At 42.1% G+C, this 16775-nt stretch overlaps 1 protein-coding gene across 1 annotated transcript in view; it reads left to right on the top strand.

Annotated features, from left to right (window-relative positions):
• Positions 1 to 16775, top strand: part of LOC124008338 (roundabout homolog 1-like) — a 223192-nt gene that overhangs the window by 44292 nt on the left and 162125 nt on the right. Inside the window, 1 exon segment of the mRNA XM_046319510.1 lies at positions 12516 to 12602. Coding sequence (XP_046175466.1) covers positions 12516 to 12602 — 87 coding nt within the window.

Raw genomic sequence — 16775 nt, 5'->3', positions numbered from 1 at the left:
GAGCCCAGTCCCTTGGCTGAGAAGCAACCCCACACATTAATGGTCTCAGGATGATTTACGGTTGGCATGACACAGGACTGATGCTAGCGCTCACCTTGTCTTCTCCAGACAAGCTTTTTCCCGGATGCCCCAAACAATGGGAAAGGGGATTCATCAGAGAAAATGACTTAACCCCAGTCCTCAGCAGTCCAATCCCTGTACCATTTCAGGATATCAGTCTGTCCCTGATGTTTTTCCTGGAAAGAAGTGGCTTCTTTGCTGCCCTTCTTGACACCAGGCCATCCTCCAAAAGTATTTGCCTCACTGTGCGTGCAGATGCACTCACACCTGCCTGCTGCCATTCCTGAGCAAGCTCTGTACTGTTGGTGCCCCGATCCCACAGCTGAATCAACTTTAGGAGATGGTCCTGGCGCTTGCTGGACTTTCTTGGGCGCCCTGAAGCCTTCTTCACAACAATTGAACTGCTCTCCTTGACGTTCTTGATGATCCGATAAATGGTTGATTTAGGTGCAATCTTACTGGCAGCAATATCCTTGCCTGTGAAGCCATTTTTGTACAAAGCAATGATGACGGCACGTGTTTCCTTGCAGGTAACCATGATTGACAGAGGACGAACAATGATTCCATGCACCAACCTCCTTTTGAAGCTTCCAGTCTGTTATTCGAACTAATTCAGAATGACAGTGATCTCCATCCTTGTCCTCGTCAACACTCACACCTGTGTTAACGAGAGAATCACTGACATGATGTCAGCTGGTCCTTTTGTGGCAGGGCTGAAATGCAGTCAGTTAATTTGCATGGCAAAGAGGGACATTGCAATTAATTGCAGTTCATCTGATCACTCTTCGTAACATTCTGGAGTATATGCAAATTGCCATCATACAAATTGAGACAGCAGACTTTGTGAAAATTAATATTTGTGTAATTCTCAAAACTTTTGGCCACGACTGTACATCTGTACACTACAGCCCACTAAACAGGCATCATTGGAACCTACCTATTCTCTGATGGTGTCAGTATCTCCTGGATCCATGGCTATAAATCCCCATTAATTGATTTTGCTATCTTAAGCACAGAGAAAGCTGCCATGCTATTGGTTAAGCACAGGGATATATACCAGGATAATGATGCAGAGCAGGATACTAGAGTGAATAACTCTATCGTACTCCCGAGCCTGATCATGAGTCACCTGAATGGCTTATTGCAACAGGCTTGCTGGATCCCTGTGGACACTCACACATCCTATCATCGCATTCGCATGCAGGGATCTAGAGAATAATATAGTCTTATATTCTCATGAATCACATTGCCCTCGTATACAGAGATGGACCCCAAGCGGAAATCACACTGTGTGTGTGTGTGCGTGTGTGCATGTGCTGGTGCTTGTGCGCGCGTGTGTGTGTGTGAGAAAGAGAAAGAGAGAGAATGACAAGAATAGAGTGTCTGTGTTTGTATGTATTTGTAAATTCCAAATGCATGTGTGTGTGCTGTGTCGCTCCCTGTTTCCCGGTGGAAATCAGTGCATGTTGCAGGGGGATGAAGAGAAGGAGGGATGAAGGCAGGGAAGAGGAATAAGGTAGAGTGAGTGTTCTGCTCTACAGATCTAGAGCAGTGCCAGGCCTGGCTCCAGACTATGATTGACACTTTAAGTGTATTCGTTCGCCAGTCGGCTGTTTGCTCTTGTGCACTGGGACCCGTGTGAGCGGCCAGCCATCTGTGCAACTTTCCGTTCTCTGTCGTCGCCTGTCGTCATGGCGATGTGCCCCCTTCTTCTAATGCATCCCATCAGCCTGGTGTACACATGGAACTGCCCCCCATACCAAGTCCTCCTCACCCCCTGTGTGTGTACCCCTCCAGCGATCCCTCTCTTAGGGCTGAGCTGAAATCCAATGAGATCCTTAATTTATATGGTTCCCCACCAGCTGGCTTCACTCGTCTGGTCTTGATTAAAGGGGTTTAGAAATTTGCCATTTGGCTGTTGATTTTGACCCACATTTAAAAGGTCTCCTGGTAGTCTGTCTCTCTGTCCGTCTGTCCGTCTGTTTGTCTGAACCAGGGCTAGAGTTACTTTGTTGCAGGTGGTGTTCTGTACTATGTTGTGAATACATCATCTCTACTGATTGCATACATTGTTTTACTTTTGGACAGATATCTTACTGGTATCCCACCTAGCACCTTATCGATGCAAATATTACTACATGGTTAACTTTCCTGCACTCTCGTAACCTCAGACAACACTTAAATTGTACTTACTGTATCTAATCAAAGAAAACATTAGTACATGGTCAAAACTTGACAGTGTTGCCTCTTGTTCCTGCACGACACTCAATAGAATGGAGTGGCAGCACCCTCTAGTGGCTTGTTTTTGAACATCACCATGCTTCATAAAATCTTTCCTCTTCTATCAATCTCCATGTGATGAACTGAACCTTGAGTGTAATACTCAACATTGGAGTATAACACATTGAATGGTAGCTGACCTGTGCAAGGTAAAAGCAGTAATGTGGTTCTCTCTAGCAGTGGTGGGAAAAAAACCCACTGATCATATTTGAGTAAAAGAGGAAGGACTCTGAAAAGTGAAAAGCACCCAGAAAAATACCACTGGAGTAAAAATCTAAAAGTATTTGGTTTTAAATATACTCAAGTATCATAAGTCAATGTAATTGCTAAAATATACTTAAGTATCAAAAGTAAAAGTAAATGTTATAAACCAATTAAAAGTCTTTATTTTAAGCAAACCAGAAAGCACCATTTTATTTTTGGTATTTTAATTACGGATAGCCAAGGACATGTTCCAACACTCAGACATAATTTACAAACAAAACATTTGTGTTTAGTTACTCCTCCCGATCAGAGGCAGTAGGGACGACCAGGGATGTTCTCTTGATAAGTGAATTGGAACATTTTCCTGAATTCTAAATGTAATGAGTACTTTTGGGTGTCAGGGAAAAGTATGGGAGTGAAAAGTTGATATTTTCTTTAGGAATGTTGTGGGAGTAAAAGTAAAAGTTGAAAAAATATAAAGAGTGAAGTACAGATACACAAAAAGTAGTACTTCAAAGTGTTTTTACTTAGTTGCTTTACACTACTGCTGCAGAGGTACTCGGCCTTTTCCAGTAAGTTATAATTGATGTAGTTCTTGATGTCAGACTGTAGGGGCAGCAAAGGTTTAATCTTCAGTTTTAAAATAATGAATTAGTATGATTTTGGCCTGTGAGTGAGTAGCCTACAGATACAGTTGTGTATGTATGCACTGTGCGGTAGGCCTATAGAAGGTATGTATGCACTGTGCGGTAGGCCTATAGAAGGTATGTATGCACTGTGCGGTAGGCCTATAGAAGGTATGTATGCACTGTGCGGTAGGCCTATAGAAGGTATGTATGCACTGTGCGGTAGGCCTATAGAAGGTATGTATGTTCATGTTTGACTGTGTAAGCATTTCTGTAACTGAAATGTGTGTTTCTGAACCTGGGGAATGGGTATGGCTGTGGATGAACCAGTATATTCATGGGAATCATGCTGGATCTACTGTACTGAGGGCTAATAAAGCCTTTGCCGTAGTATTCTCAGAAGTAAGGAGAGTTAGTTGTGTGGTTTCCAACCAAAACTGTATGGTCGATGGTCAACATCGAACATCTTCACATCAGAGCCCCTTTCCATGCAAACAATTATCAAATGACAGGGGATTTAAGGTGAATTATGTGGTGCAACTAAGATGTCTTCATCATTGTCATGCACCTTATAATGATCATGTTCTTAGTGTGGAGAGAGACGAGTGAAGTCATGTTGTGCTCTCGTGGAGATAGGAGAGCTTGCAAAACAGAGGGCAATAAGGTGAGCATGGTTTATAATTGGGTTTAGGATTTGTCTTAGGTTTAGGATTAGGTTTAGTTTTAGGATTAGGTGTAGGTTTAGGATTTTGCTTAGGTTTAGGGTTAGGTGTAGGTTTAGGACTAAAGGAAAACAGGGATGCAGTTCTAACCTTGTTATTGTGTAAATCCGCGTGTCTGCTTTAAGATAATCTCTCTTTAACAGTAGTGTGGAAGAACGGATAGAATATGTTCAAAATAATCACTTTTCTTCACCTTACTGCTGATCTAATTGATATTGGCAATTTCCTTCCCCACTTTCCTCTCCATTTTTTTGCATTCCTTTTGTTATGGCTTTTCTAGTGTTGATGGGGAGGTTAGTATGAGAAACTGGACCTGACAGAGATCCTATCCTGCACTGCTGGGACATAGGCTTAAGCTTGGAATGAACAGATACAGTCACACCTTGGCTTTCAGGGCTGATAAAGTTAGATGGTGGCAATTACTTCAATTATTCAGTTACAGTATATTTGCAAAACTAGGCACACACGTCTGTTGGAAAAACCTCAGCCCATGTCATCCCTTTAAGTATTGGGCTTGAGATCTGGGCAGAGCCCTCGGATAACACTACTGTAAGAACTCAGATAAGCAATAGATGGATATAAGAGGAAACTCTCAGTCGTGAGGTGAAAACGATTAGTGTCAGCTCTATCTTCACCATATAACAGAAACCTCTCCCATTGTCTTCTATCAGAGGAGTAATGTTTGGTGCTGATTACTGTCTTGGTGCTGGTCTAGGGGAAGGTAAGGTGCCAACTACATTCACAGCCAGATGTGATCAGTCATCCTTTAAAAACGACTCGATCTAATACAAATGTGTCCTCAATCCTCTTATCTTGAAAAATAATGTTCAAATTAAAGTATTGAAGGGTAACTCTTGTCCATATGGATGGCTCACCATTTCCTTGAGCTAAATCAAGACAAGACCGCGGTACTTATTGTTGGAGTCACAGCACAGAGAGAGAATCTGGCCGCCCATTTGAATTCACGGCAATAAAGATAAAACACCAGGTAAAAAACCTAGGTGTTATTTTAGATTCTGAACTCGATTTCGAATCACACATTAGGAATGTGACCAAAATAGCTTTTTACCACCTTGGAACATTGCCAAGTTGTAGCCATTTCTCTCTCAGGCTGATACAGAGAGACTCATCCATGCTTTTATTGCAAGTAGGCTTTACTGCTGTAAAGCTATCCTGTCTGGTCTACCCAAGAAAGCCATTGGTCAACTGCAAAACATACAGAATGCTGCAGCACGGGTACTGACCAAGACCAGACAGAGAGCACGCATTACACCAGTTTTAAGGTCTCTGCACTGGCTGCCTGTGCGTGTTAGAATATTTGTTTATTATTCTTCTATTGGCTTTTAAACCACAATTATGCACCTCAATACATGTCTGACATGCTTGTAAGATATGTAGGTCCCTCAGGTCTTCTGGCACTGGCAAGGACGAAGGCCTCAATGAAATAACTATCCCAAAGCCTTGGACCAAGAGGCATAGAGAGGCAGCCTTTAGTTATTATGCCCCCAGCCTCTGGAATAGCCTGTCAGAGAACCTGAGGGGGGCCGAAACTGTGGACAGATTTAAAATAAGTTGCTTTTTTAGATGTTCAGTTTGTGTCCTTGTTTAAAAAAAAAACTTATGTTGTGTAGTAAATATAGAGATGTTTATTTTCATTGTTTGAATTATTTTTTCATGTGAAGCACATTGCATTGCATTCCATGTCGGAAATGTACTCTATAAATGAAGCCTTGATTTGATAAAGACTAATGGTACAGTGTGGAAGACTGACTTTCATTGGGGTCTTCGTCCTTGTCAGCTATTAGTGCTCTCAGACATTTCTATGTCATGGATTTGCTGCCAACCTTCAGAGGATCTTGCCCAATAAAAACAGCTCATGAAAACGTATAGGCCTAATTGAATGTTGTGGAGGATATTGTCCACATTATGAGAGGTTGTGTTGGGCTAGCCATACCTCATGCACTCAATCTTCACCGGTTTGCTCAGTTTGGTCAGATCTATTCCATGCCACTCACTAGATGCATTGCCGAGAGATCCGTCAATTTCTCCTTTGTGACAGTATGACGTAAAAGAACCAATATAAACAGCAAGGGGAAATAGAGGAACTTGGATACTGTTCTAGGAAATCATGGGCCAACATATTCATTCAGTACCCTCTAGGTCAGCCACAGAGTCAGGTCAGTATTTCTCAGAATTACACACCACCTCGAAGTCCAATCAGAGGACAAGACATGAGGGAATCCAATAACAACACGTTACAATACTACAGCATCATAAAACCCCTACTGTTAGTTCTACCCCAACTACTAAGAAATAATAAAGTGAAAATAATCACACTTTCCTAAAGCCACGGACTGTTCACTCTGTTACCGTCTGGCAAGCGGTGTCGGCGCATCAGGTTTGAGACAGCTTCTGCAACCAGGCCATCAGTCTGCTGAAGAGCTAACCTTAGCTGTCTCCCTGAGCAGACCTGCACCTTGGAGACTGTTTGCAACCTAGAGACTAGCTGCACCTGAAGACTTTTTGAACTGACTCTGCATCCAGCCGGTACACACAAGCACACACACACAACCACCCATAAACACGCACACACAAGAAGGTAACCTATTGCTAGATGGGTAAAGAAATTGGATATTGAATATCTCTTTGAGCATGGTGAAGTCATTATTTACACTTTGGATGGTGTATCAATACACCCAATCACTACAAAGATACAGGCGTTCTTCCTAACTCAGTTGCCGGAGAGGAAGGAAACCGCTCAAGGATTTCACCATGAGGCCAGTTGTGACTTTAAAACAGGTACAGAGATTAATGGCTGTGATAGGAAAAAACTGAGGATGGATTCTCAACATTGTAGTTACGCCACAATACGAACCTAAATGACAGAGTGAATAGAAGGAAGCCTGTAGTGAATAAAAAATATTCCAAAACATGCATCATGTTAGCAATAAGGCACTAAAGTATAGCTGCACTAAATATGGCAAAGAAATTAGCTTTATGTCCTGAATACAAAGCTTTGTAGAGTACCACTCTTCATATTTTCAAGCATGGTGGTGGCTGCATCATGTTATGGGTATGCTTGTCATCGGCAAGGGAGGTTTTTTTTGTATATAAAAAGAAACAGAATAGAGCTAAGCACAGGCAAAATCCTAGAGGAAGACCTGGTTCAGTGTGCTTTCCAACAGACACTGGGAGACAAATTCACCTTTCAGCAGGACAAAGAACCTAAAACATAAGGCCAAATATACACTAGTTGCTTACCAAGATGACATTGTATTCTGTGCATGTGACAAATACAATTTGATGTGATTGTAATATATATTGATACTCTAACACTTTATATTTGTAAATACAATCATACTTGACAGAGAACATGCATACTCTATACTGTATATCCTATTGTGTACATATCAGGCTATTAGTAGTCCCTTTTCTATTACTGCTGCTTTTTTAAAATACATTTTCTATTTGACTTCTTACAGTTTTTAACAATCACTTTGGCACTAACTTCAGAACCTTGTGGTCCTTTTTCAAAACTCTAGACACAAAACTCAAAACGGTCATCACTTGTAACACAGGCTGCCCAATGTTCAATACATTGCATTGTGCATTCATATCGTTAAAGAAACCTTGTTCTTGCAGAATCATTGGTTCAAATAACCCATTTATCATGAAATACCATAGGAACATTCATTTAGATCACCCACACACGAGATACCGATAGTTTCACTGTGTAGTTGTTCGTACAATCATTCAATATTGTAGTACAAAATATGTGATACATGTTTCATTATGCTACTACACGTAACTACATCACTGTAAAAGGACTAGTAGAGAGAATACTACAGACACAGTGGAATCATTGAACAAAATATTAAATTTATTGATGAAATACAATAAAATCACAACATAGGTTTCTTTGAATCAAGGCAAAAATAATTAGCTACAAAAAAAGAAAAAACAGTTAAAGGTCAACTGCAGTGTTCCTCACCTGGTTTACTGTAAAACATCACTGCAGTGTTCCTCACCTGGCTTACTGTAAAACATCACTGCAGTGTTCCTCACCTGGTTTACTGTAAAACATCACTGCAGTGTTCCTCACCTGGCTTACAGTAAAAAATCACTGCAGTGTTCCTCACCTGGCTTACTGTAAAACATCACTGCAGTGTTCCTCACCTGTCTTACTGCAAAACATCACTGCAGTGTTCCTCACCTGGCTTACTGTAAAACATCACTGCAGTGTTCCTCACCTGGCTTACTGTAAAACATCACTGCAGTGTTCCTCACCTGGCTTACTATAAAACATCACTACAGTGTTCCTCACCTGGCTTACAGTAAAACATCACTGCAGTGTTCCTCACCTGGCTTACTGTAAAACATCACTGCAGTGTTTCTCACCTGGCTTACTGTATAACATCACTGCAGTGTTCCTCACCTGTCTTACTGTAAAACATCACTGCAGTGTTCCTCACCTGTCTTACTGTAAAACATCACTGCAGTGTTCCTCACCTGTCTTACTGTAAAACATCACTGCAGTGTTCCTCACCTGGCTTACTGTAAAAAGCAAAACAAAACATTAATTACTGTACTTCTATATTTCCATCAACCCTGTCTTGTGGATTTGGCCACAGGTTCTCATCCACATCACAATGGATGTTTTCATTAGCCAAACATCTTGGGAAGAATCTTCGGGCATGGCGAATCCAGGCCTGACACTGGTCTGCCGTGATGTCATTGCATGAGTCATCCATGGCCTGGAGAAGGGCGGCTTGTTCGTGAGGGCGCCTTCCACCTCCATGTGGAGAAAAATTCCTCAATCGGGTTAACTTCTTGCGTCGAGCCAACCCGGATCCGGGATCATGACTACAGCCTCAAGCCCATTACCATAACGCAACGTTAACTAAATAATAATATGAAAATCGCTAATTAAATTAAATCAATATGCTAGCTCTCAAGCTTAGCCTTTTGTTAACAACACTGTCATCTCAGATTTTAAAAAATATGCTTCTCAACCATAGCAAACTAGCATTTAGCGTTAGCATTTAGCGTTAGCATTAGCAGGCAACATTTTCACAGAAACCAGCAAAAACATTCAATAAATCATTTACCTTTGAAGAACTTCAGATTTATTTCAATGAGGAGACTCTCAGTTAGATAGCAAATGTTCAGTTTTCCTGAAAGATTATTTGTGCAGGAGAAATCGGTCCGTTTTCTGCGTCATGTTTGGCTACCAAAAAAAAAACGAAAATTCATTCATCCAAACGCCAAACTTTCTTCCACATTAACTCCATAATATCGACTGAAACATGGTAAACGTTGTTTAGAATCAATCCTCAAGGTGTTTTTCACATATCTCTTCATGATATATCATTCCTGGAAGTCTCCTCTCCGTCTCAATCACATGGATGAATGCGAGCAGCTTGGAGATTACGCAACAATTTCAAAAAAGGACACCGGGCGGACCCCTGGTAAATGTAGTCTCTTATGGCCAATCTTCCAATGATATGCCTACAAATACGTCACAATGCTGCAGACAACTTGGAGAAACGATAGAAAGGGCAGGCTAATTCGTGGTGCTTTCACAGCCATATAAGGAGACAATGAAAAACAGAGCGTCAAAAATACTGCTCATTTCCTGTTTGAAGTTTCATCTTGGTTTCGCCTGTTGCATCAGTTCTGGGGCACTCACAGATAATATCTTTGCAGTTTTGGAAACGTCAGAGTGTTTTCTTTCCAAAGCTGCCAATTATATGCATAGTCGAGCATCTTTTCGTGACAAAATATTGCTCTTAAAACGGGCACGTTTTAAAAAATCCAATAATGACATAGCGCCCCCATAGGTTGAAGAGGTTAAGGAAAGGAGAGTATGGGGTAAGCACAGGCACCATTTGAGCATGGTGGAACCTGACAGTATCCCACACAATGACATAGGTCATGCCATCAGCTCTACAGACCTGACTTAGCTCATCAAGGACAGTTCGAACAGCAAATCATGTGGCTGCCTGCAACTCAATATATAGAGTATATAGAGTAGAGAGCTTATGATGTTGTTAGACCAAACATTAGAACGGGTAAGATGCGTAATCTAAGCAACTTTGACCGTGGTATGATTGTTGATGCCACACATGGTGATTCCAGCATCTCAGAAACAGCTGCCCTCCTGGGATTTTTACGCACTACAGTCTCTAGAGTTTACAGAGAATGGTGCGATACACAAAACACATTCAGTGAGCTGCAGCTCTGTGGGCAAAGCCACCTTGTTAATGAAAGAGGTCAGAGGAGAGTGTCCAGACTCATTCAAGCGAACAGAAAGGCCACAGACGCTCAAATAACAGCTGTTTAAAACAGTGGTGTGCAGAAGGGAATCTCTTAACGTACAACACCGTGAATAATTCAGGCTGTTGTGGAGGCAAAAGAGGGTCCTACCCAGTACTAGATAGGTGCACCTAATAAAGTGTAGTGAGTGTACAGTAATGTGAGTGTACAGTAATGTGAAATCTGAAAACATGGTCTGGAAAATTGATTTATGGGACCATAGAAACAGTGTCTGATAAGGAATGATGAGGAAATATTACACCCATAGATAATGTAGTCCAATTGGTTCATGTTCCACGGTAATTGGATTTCGTCATCCTGAAACTTTCATGATCTAAACATGGAATATTGTTTGTCAGTTTCCATAAAACTATGCATTAAGAGTAACGCAACAGGTACTTCTCATTTTGAGCAGTTGTATCAATTGATAGTTAGATCATTGTAATGCAATGAATAGACAGTCAACTCAGATGTAATGTGTGAATTGCATTTTGAAATGGTAATACTTTGATGTTAAGTTGTGTCATTTTGAACAGGTGATTTTAGTTCAATGAACAAATGATCTTAGCTTTATGTGTATTGTATCCAAGCAATTGGAAAAAGTGTTAGAGTTTTGCAAAACTTGCATTTTGATCATTGGTTGTGAGTTTTGTGTTTAGAGTTTTTGAAAAATGACATCAAAGTTCCGGACTTAGTGCCAAAGTGATTGTAGAAAACTGTATTATTGATTATTCTACTTTAACGTCGAGGGAGCTATCACACAAGCATTTCGCTCCACCTTTTATACCTGCTGTAAACTGTGTACGTGACGAATACAATTTGCTTTGATTTGAATGAAAGTAGAGTTTTGAGGATTGGATTGAACTGGATGCTGTCAGGTGCGGCTGTTCTGTTGAAACCCCATTATGATTATTACATTACTGCTGTATACACTCACCAGTTTATTAGGTATCGTTCAAGAAAATGGATCACTCCTGCAGACAGTGAGTCACATGGCAGTGGCTTGCTATATAAAGCAGGCAGAGAGGCATTGAGGCATTCAGTCACTGTTCGATTGAACGTTAGAATGGGCAAACGAGTGACCTAAGCGACTTTTGAGCGTGGTATGATCGTCGGTGCCAGGTGTGCCGGGGCTTTTCATGCGCAACAGTAAAAACATCCAGTCAGCGGCAGTCTTTTGGGCGAAAACAGCACGTTGATGAGAGAGATTGAAGGAGAGTGGCAAGAGTCGTGCAAGCTAACAGGCGGGCCACAAACAGACAAATAACGGTGCAGTACAACAGTGGTCTGCAGAACGGCATCTTGGAAAGCACAACTTGTCGGTCCTTGTCATGGATGGGCTATTGCAGCAGGAGACCACACCGGGTTCCACTCCTATCAGCTAAAAACAAGAAGCCTGTGGGCATGTGATCAGCAACACGGGACAATTAAGGATTGGAAAAACATTGCTTGGAGTGAATTCACTTTACTTGAGTGGCCTGCACAGTCCCCAGACCTCAACCCAATAGAGCGTCTTTGGGATGAGATGGAACAGGCTGTTGGCAGTATGAATGTACCGCCGTCTAATCTGCAGCAACTGCGTGATGCCATTGCGTCAGCATGGACCAACATCCCTGCGGAACTTTTCTGACATCTTGTAGAATGCCCTGAAGAATTCCGGCTGTTCTGGAGGCAAAGGTGGGTCCGACCCGTTACTTGATGGGTGTACCTAATAGACAGGCTATCAAGTTGCAGGTGATGATATCTTTCTCACAGCAAGACGTCCTCATTACGTGACATTATGGAAGGTCAACAGCTGTGTGATGGGAGATTGGACTGAGATGTCTGATGGAAAGGCTTATGTTTTACACACTCTGTTTTCACTTCTCTTTCTCTTTCCTTCTGTCTATCTCCGTTTTCTATTTCTCTAATGGTTTTCGGACTCAGTCACTGACCCTGCTAGTCTTTTTCGGGTTTATTTTCTTCCCCAGTTTTAAGCGAATGACGGAGGGCAACATGGGCACAATCTGAGGAACGATCTCTGCTGTGTCAATAAGGGAATGGGGGATACCTAGTCAGTTGCACAACTGAATGCCTTCAACTGAAATGTGTCTTGCGGCATTCTCTCTGAATCAGAGAGGTGCGGGGAAGGGGGAGGGCTGCCTTAATCGACATCCACGTCTCGGCGCCCAGGGAATAGTGTGTTAACTGCCTAACTCAGGGGCAGACCGACAGATTGTTTTTACCTAATAGTAAGAGGTCAAAGTGTTAGACTGAGAGAGGGAGGCAGTTTCTTATGGTCTAATCAATTCTTTGTTTTTCTCTGCAGATACAGACACACGGGATAGGGCCAATGAAGATTCCACCCCCACCCCCTCGTCTGAACATGAAGATGACAACTCTCTAGGCTATACAGGTACTGCAAGGATCTCTCTCTCTCTCTCTGTATCTCTCTGTATCTCTCTTTCTATAAGAATTCCATTTCAGCCTTGAATGTTATTGTTTACTCTTAAAAATGGCAATATATGGGTTATGTAGCCAAATTTGCAATATTTGAAAGCACATACTTTACATTCAGGTCAGGAATGTAATGTAGATCAACAAAGTCAATATATTATTTTAGCAACTCTAGTCTGGATAAATAGACTATATAAACTCAGAGAAAAAGATACGTCCCTTTTTCAAGACCCTGTCTTTCAAAGATAATTCATGAAAATCCTAATAACTTCCCAGATCTTCATTGTAAAGGGTTTAAACACTGTTTCCCATGCTTGTTCAATGAACCACAAACAATTCATGAACATGCAATGGTGGAACGGTTGTTAAGACACTAACAGCTTCCAGACGTTAGACAATTAAGGTCACAGTTATGAAAACTTAGGACACTAAATAGGCCTTTCTACTGACTCTGAAAAACACCAAAAGGAAGATACCCAGGGTCCCTGCTCATCTGTGTGAACGTGCCTTAGGCATGCTGCTAGGAGGCATGAGGACTGCAGATGTGGCCAGGGCAATATATTACAATGTCTGTAATGTGAGATGCCTAAGACAGCGCTACAGGGAGACAGGACGGACAGCTGATCGTCCTCGCAGTGGCAGACCACGTGTAACAACACCTGCACAGGATCGGTACATCTGAACATCATACTTGCGGGACAGGTACAGGATGGCAACAACAACTGCCCGAGTTGACTGTCCGCAATAGGCTGGGAGAGGCTGGACTGAGGGCTTGTAGGCCAGTTGCAAGGCAGGTCCTCACTGGCAACAATGTCGCCTATGGGCACAAACCCACAATCGCAGACAGGACTGGCAAAAAAAGTGCTCTTCACTGACGAGTAGCGGTATTGTCTCACAAGGGGTGATGGTCGGATTTGCATTTATCATTGAAGGAATGAGCGTTACACCAAGGCCTGTACCATGGCCAGCGAAGAGCCTGGAACTCAATCCCATTGAGCATGTCTGGGACCTGTTGGATCAGATGGTGAGGGCTAGGGCCATTCCCCCCAGAAATGTCTGGGAACTTGCAGGTGCCCTGGTGGAAGAGTGGGGTAACATCTCACAGCAAGAACTGGCAAATATGGTGCAGTCCATGAGGAGGAGATGCACTGCAGTACTTAATGCAGCTGGTGGCCACACCAGATACTGACTGTTACTTTTGATTTTGACCCCCCCTCTGTGGAACTTGTTCAGTATATGTCTCAGTTGTTGAATCTTGTTATGTTCATACAAATATTTACACATGTTAAGTTTGCTGAAAATAAACACATTTGACAGTGAGATAACAGTGAGTTTCTTTTTTTGAGTTTATACATGCAGTGCTGTGAAAAAGTGTTTGCCCCCTTTTCTCATTTTCTCAATCTTTTGCATATTTTTGATACTGATTTTTATCAGATCTTCAACCAAAACGTAACATTAGATAAATGGAACCTGAGTGAACAAATAACACAACAATTACATACGTATTTAAATTATTTCACAAACAACGTTATTCAACACCCAATGCCACTGTGTAAAGAAGTAATTGCCCTCTTCCACTCAATTACTGGTTGTGCCACCTTGAGCTGCAATGACTGCAACCAAACGCTTCCTGTAGTTGTTGATCAGTCTCTCACTTCGCTGTGGAGGAAATTTGGCCCACTCTTCCATGCAGAACTGCTTTAACTCAACCACATTTGTTTCCAGTTCAGCACCTTACAGAAAGAAAATGAGTAGGTGAAATCAACAGGGGGTTTCATGCCACCCAATGCTGAGACACCATTATTATCATAGAACTGGATGGTAAACCATGACCCAAATCATGATGGAGCATGTTAAAAATGCTCGATCATTGGCCCAAATTTTCTAAATTGTCAAGAGTCTGCACATACCAAACTCCTGTGCAACTAGGATTTTGATTATTATAGGCAACTGTCTTTTCCATAAATCTGTGGAAACTAGGCGAAAGGAGCCACTGGCCATTAGGAAATGAAACTAATGTGTTCTAATATTTAACTCCAAGAATTATGGAAATTCAGCGTCATGACTGGGACCAAACAGTCCCAGGCAGTAGATTGTGTTCCCTTCAGCTGGTCGGGACTATAAATTCACTGGATGCCAGTTCAGCAGCGGCCACGGGACCTCGAGTGTTCCTTCCAAAGGCAACATAATTCAATCTCTCCTCCGTTTTCCCTTGGTATATTATTGTAAAGGTTCACTGTCAAGGGAGGTACCGTCATAGAGCAAATAAGCAAATTGATTGAGTTTCTCTCCATTCCATTCCCAGAGCCTTCTCTCCCGTGGCCTAGAAGAGTGACAAACTGCACTTTCAGGCTGCACAGAACAGATTGGAATTTGCTAAAGATCACAGCTTGAATGTAAGGGTCAGGACCATATTTTACTCCCTTTGTTCACCATTTTAACACAACTATCCAGTGAAAGGAATTCAGATGTGATCAGGCACAGCCAGGAAGCTATCTTGACCACACAGTATTATCTGAAAACACATCATTCAGATCTGTTATTGACTATATTATACATATTCGAAGGGCTACATTGAACAAACAAAATGTCAACATTTGGCATCCCTCTGTCAAGGCTGGTAGGTGTTACATGGAGGATCATGGAAGAAAGATGAACCCATCAACACCCTATACATTTGTGCCTCCTTGCCTACCATGTCGACAGTGTTGTATTGGAACTATTTTATTATAGTGTGGGACGCAAGTCTACTCATGACGCCATAAAAGGTGATTGGACGAGTTTGGTCCTTGTGCACCCGTCAAGTAACAAGTCCAGTGAAAACAGTCTCCGGTATTATGTCTCTAGTTACCTAGCTATGCTTACTGTTTCATTCAAGTCAACCAAGGTTATATTCACCTCTGGATTCGTCATATAAGCATAACATTACATGGTGTCAGAAGATCAGCAGCGATGGCTAGGTTTCCACCTCCAGAAAACTTTGACTTCAGTCACCCAGAACACTGCCCAGAATGGAGCCAATAATTTAATTGTTACAGGATATCAACAAAACAAAGAGGATGGAGAGGTACAAGATGTGCTCTGCTCTATTAGCTGGGGAAGGAATAACTTCTCTCTCTCTCTCTCGCTCTCTCTCTCTCTCTCTCTCTCTCTCTTTCTCTCTCTCTCTTCTCTCGGAGGACCTGAGCCCTAGGACCATGCCTCAGGACTAACTGGCCTGATGACGCCTGTTTTCGACTCTCTCTCTCTCTTACCGCACCTGCTGTCTCTAACTGAATGATCGGCTATGAAAAGCTAACCGACATTTTAAACCTGAGGTGCTGACCTGTTGCACCCTCTACAACCACTGTAATTATTACTATCTATGAACGTTTGAACATCTTGGCCATGTTCAGTTATAATCTCCACCCGGCACAGCCAGAAGAGGACTGGCCACCCCTCGTAGCCTGGTTCCTCTCTAGGTTTCTTCCTAGGTTCCTGCCTTTCTAGGGAGTTTTTCCTAGCCACTGTGCTTCTACATCTCCATTGTTTGCTGTTTGGTGTTTTAGGCTGGGTTTCTGTAAAGCACTTTGTGACATCGGCTGATGTAAAAAGGGCTTTATAAAATTATTTGATTGATTGATTGATTCATGTTTTCCGTGGAGGAGAATCAGAATGATTATTAGACCGTTATGGGTAATCTGGACAATAAGTTTGTGCCCAAAGCGAACATTATTCATTAGCGCGCCAAAAAGCTTGCGGAAACCTAGCTGATGCATGCTCTTTCGATACTGCCAAGAACTAAAATATCCGGGGCAGGTTGGTCATAGGTACATTGGATAAGTAGTTGCCATAGAAGCTTCAGTTATTGCCTGAGTTGACAATCGACAAATCAGTAGAACGTGTGAGGCAGTTACAGTAGAGCAAGTAAAAGAGCATATTAGTGAACAAGGGACTAATGCTAACGGTCCACAGCTCAGTGAAGTAGCAATAAAACACACATCGCACAATAACAAACAGAGGCACAAAAACTTGCATGTACAAAGCAAAATGACATGCAATTTGAACGACAAATGCTTCAGATGTGGTAAGGCACATGCTAAAGAGGAATAATTTGCTGCTAGGAATGCAAGATGTTGCAACTGTAGGAAGC

Source organism: Oncorhynchus gorbuscha, linkage group LG02, assembly GCF_021184085.1.
Source record: "Oncorhynchus gorbuscha isolate QuinsamMale2020 ecotype Even-year linkage group LG02, OgorEven_v1.0, whole genome shotgun sequence".
Taxonomy (NCBI): Eukaryota; Metazoa; Chordata; class Actinopteri; order Salmoniformes; family Salmonidae; genus Oncorhynchus; species Oncorhynchus gorbuscha.
This window is presented reverse-complemented; position numbering and strand designations above follow the sequence as displayed.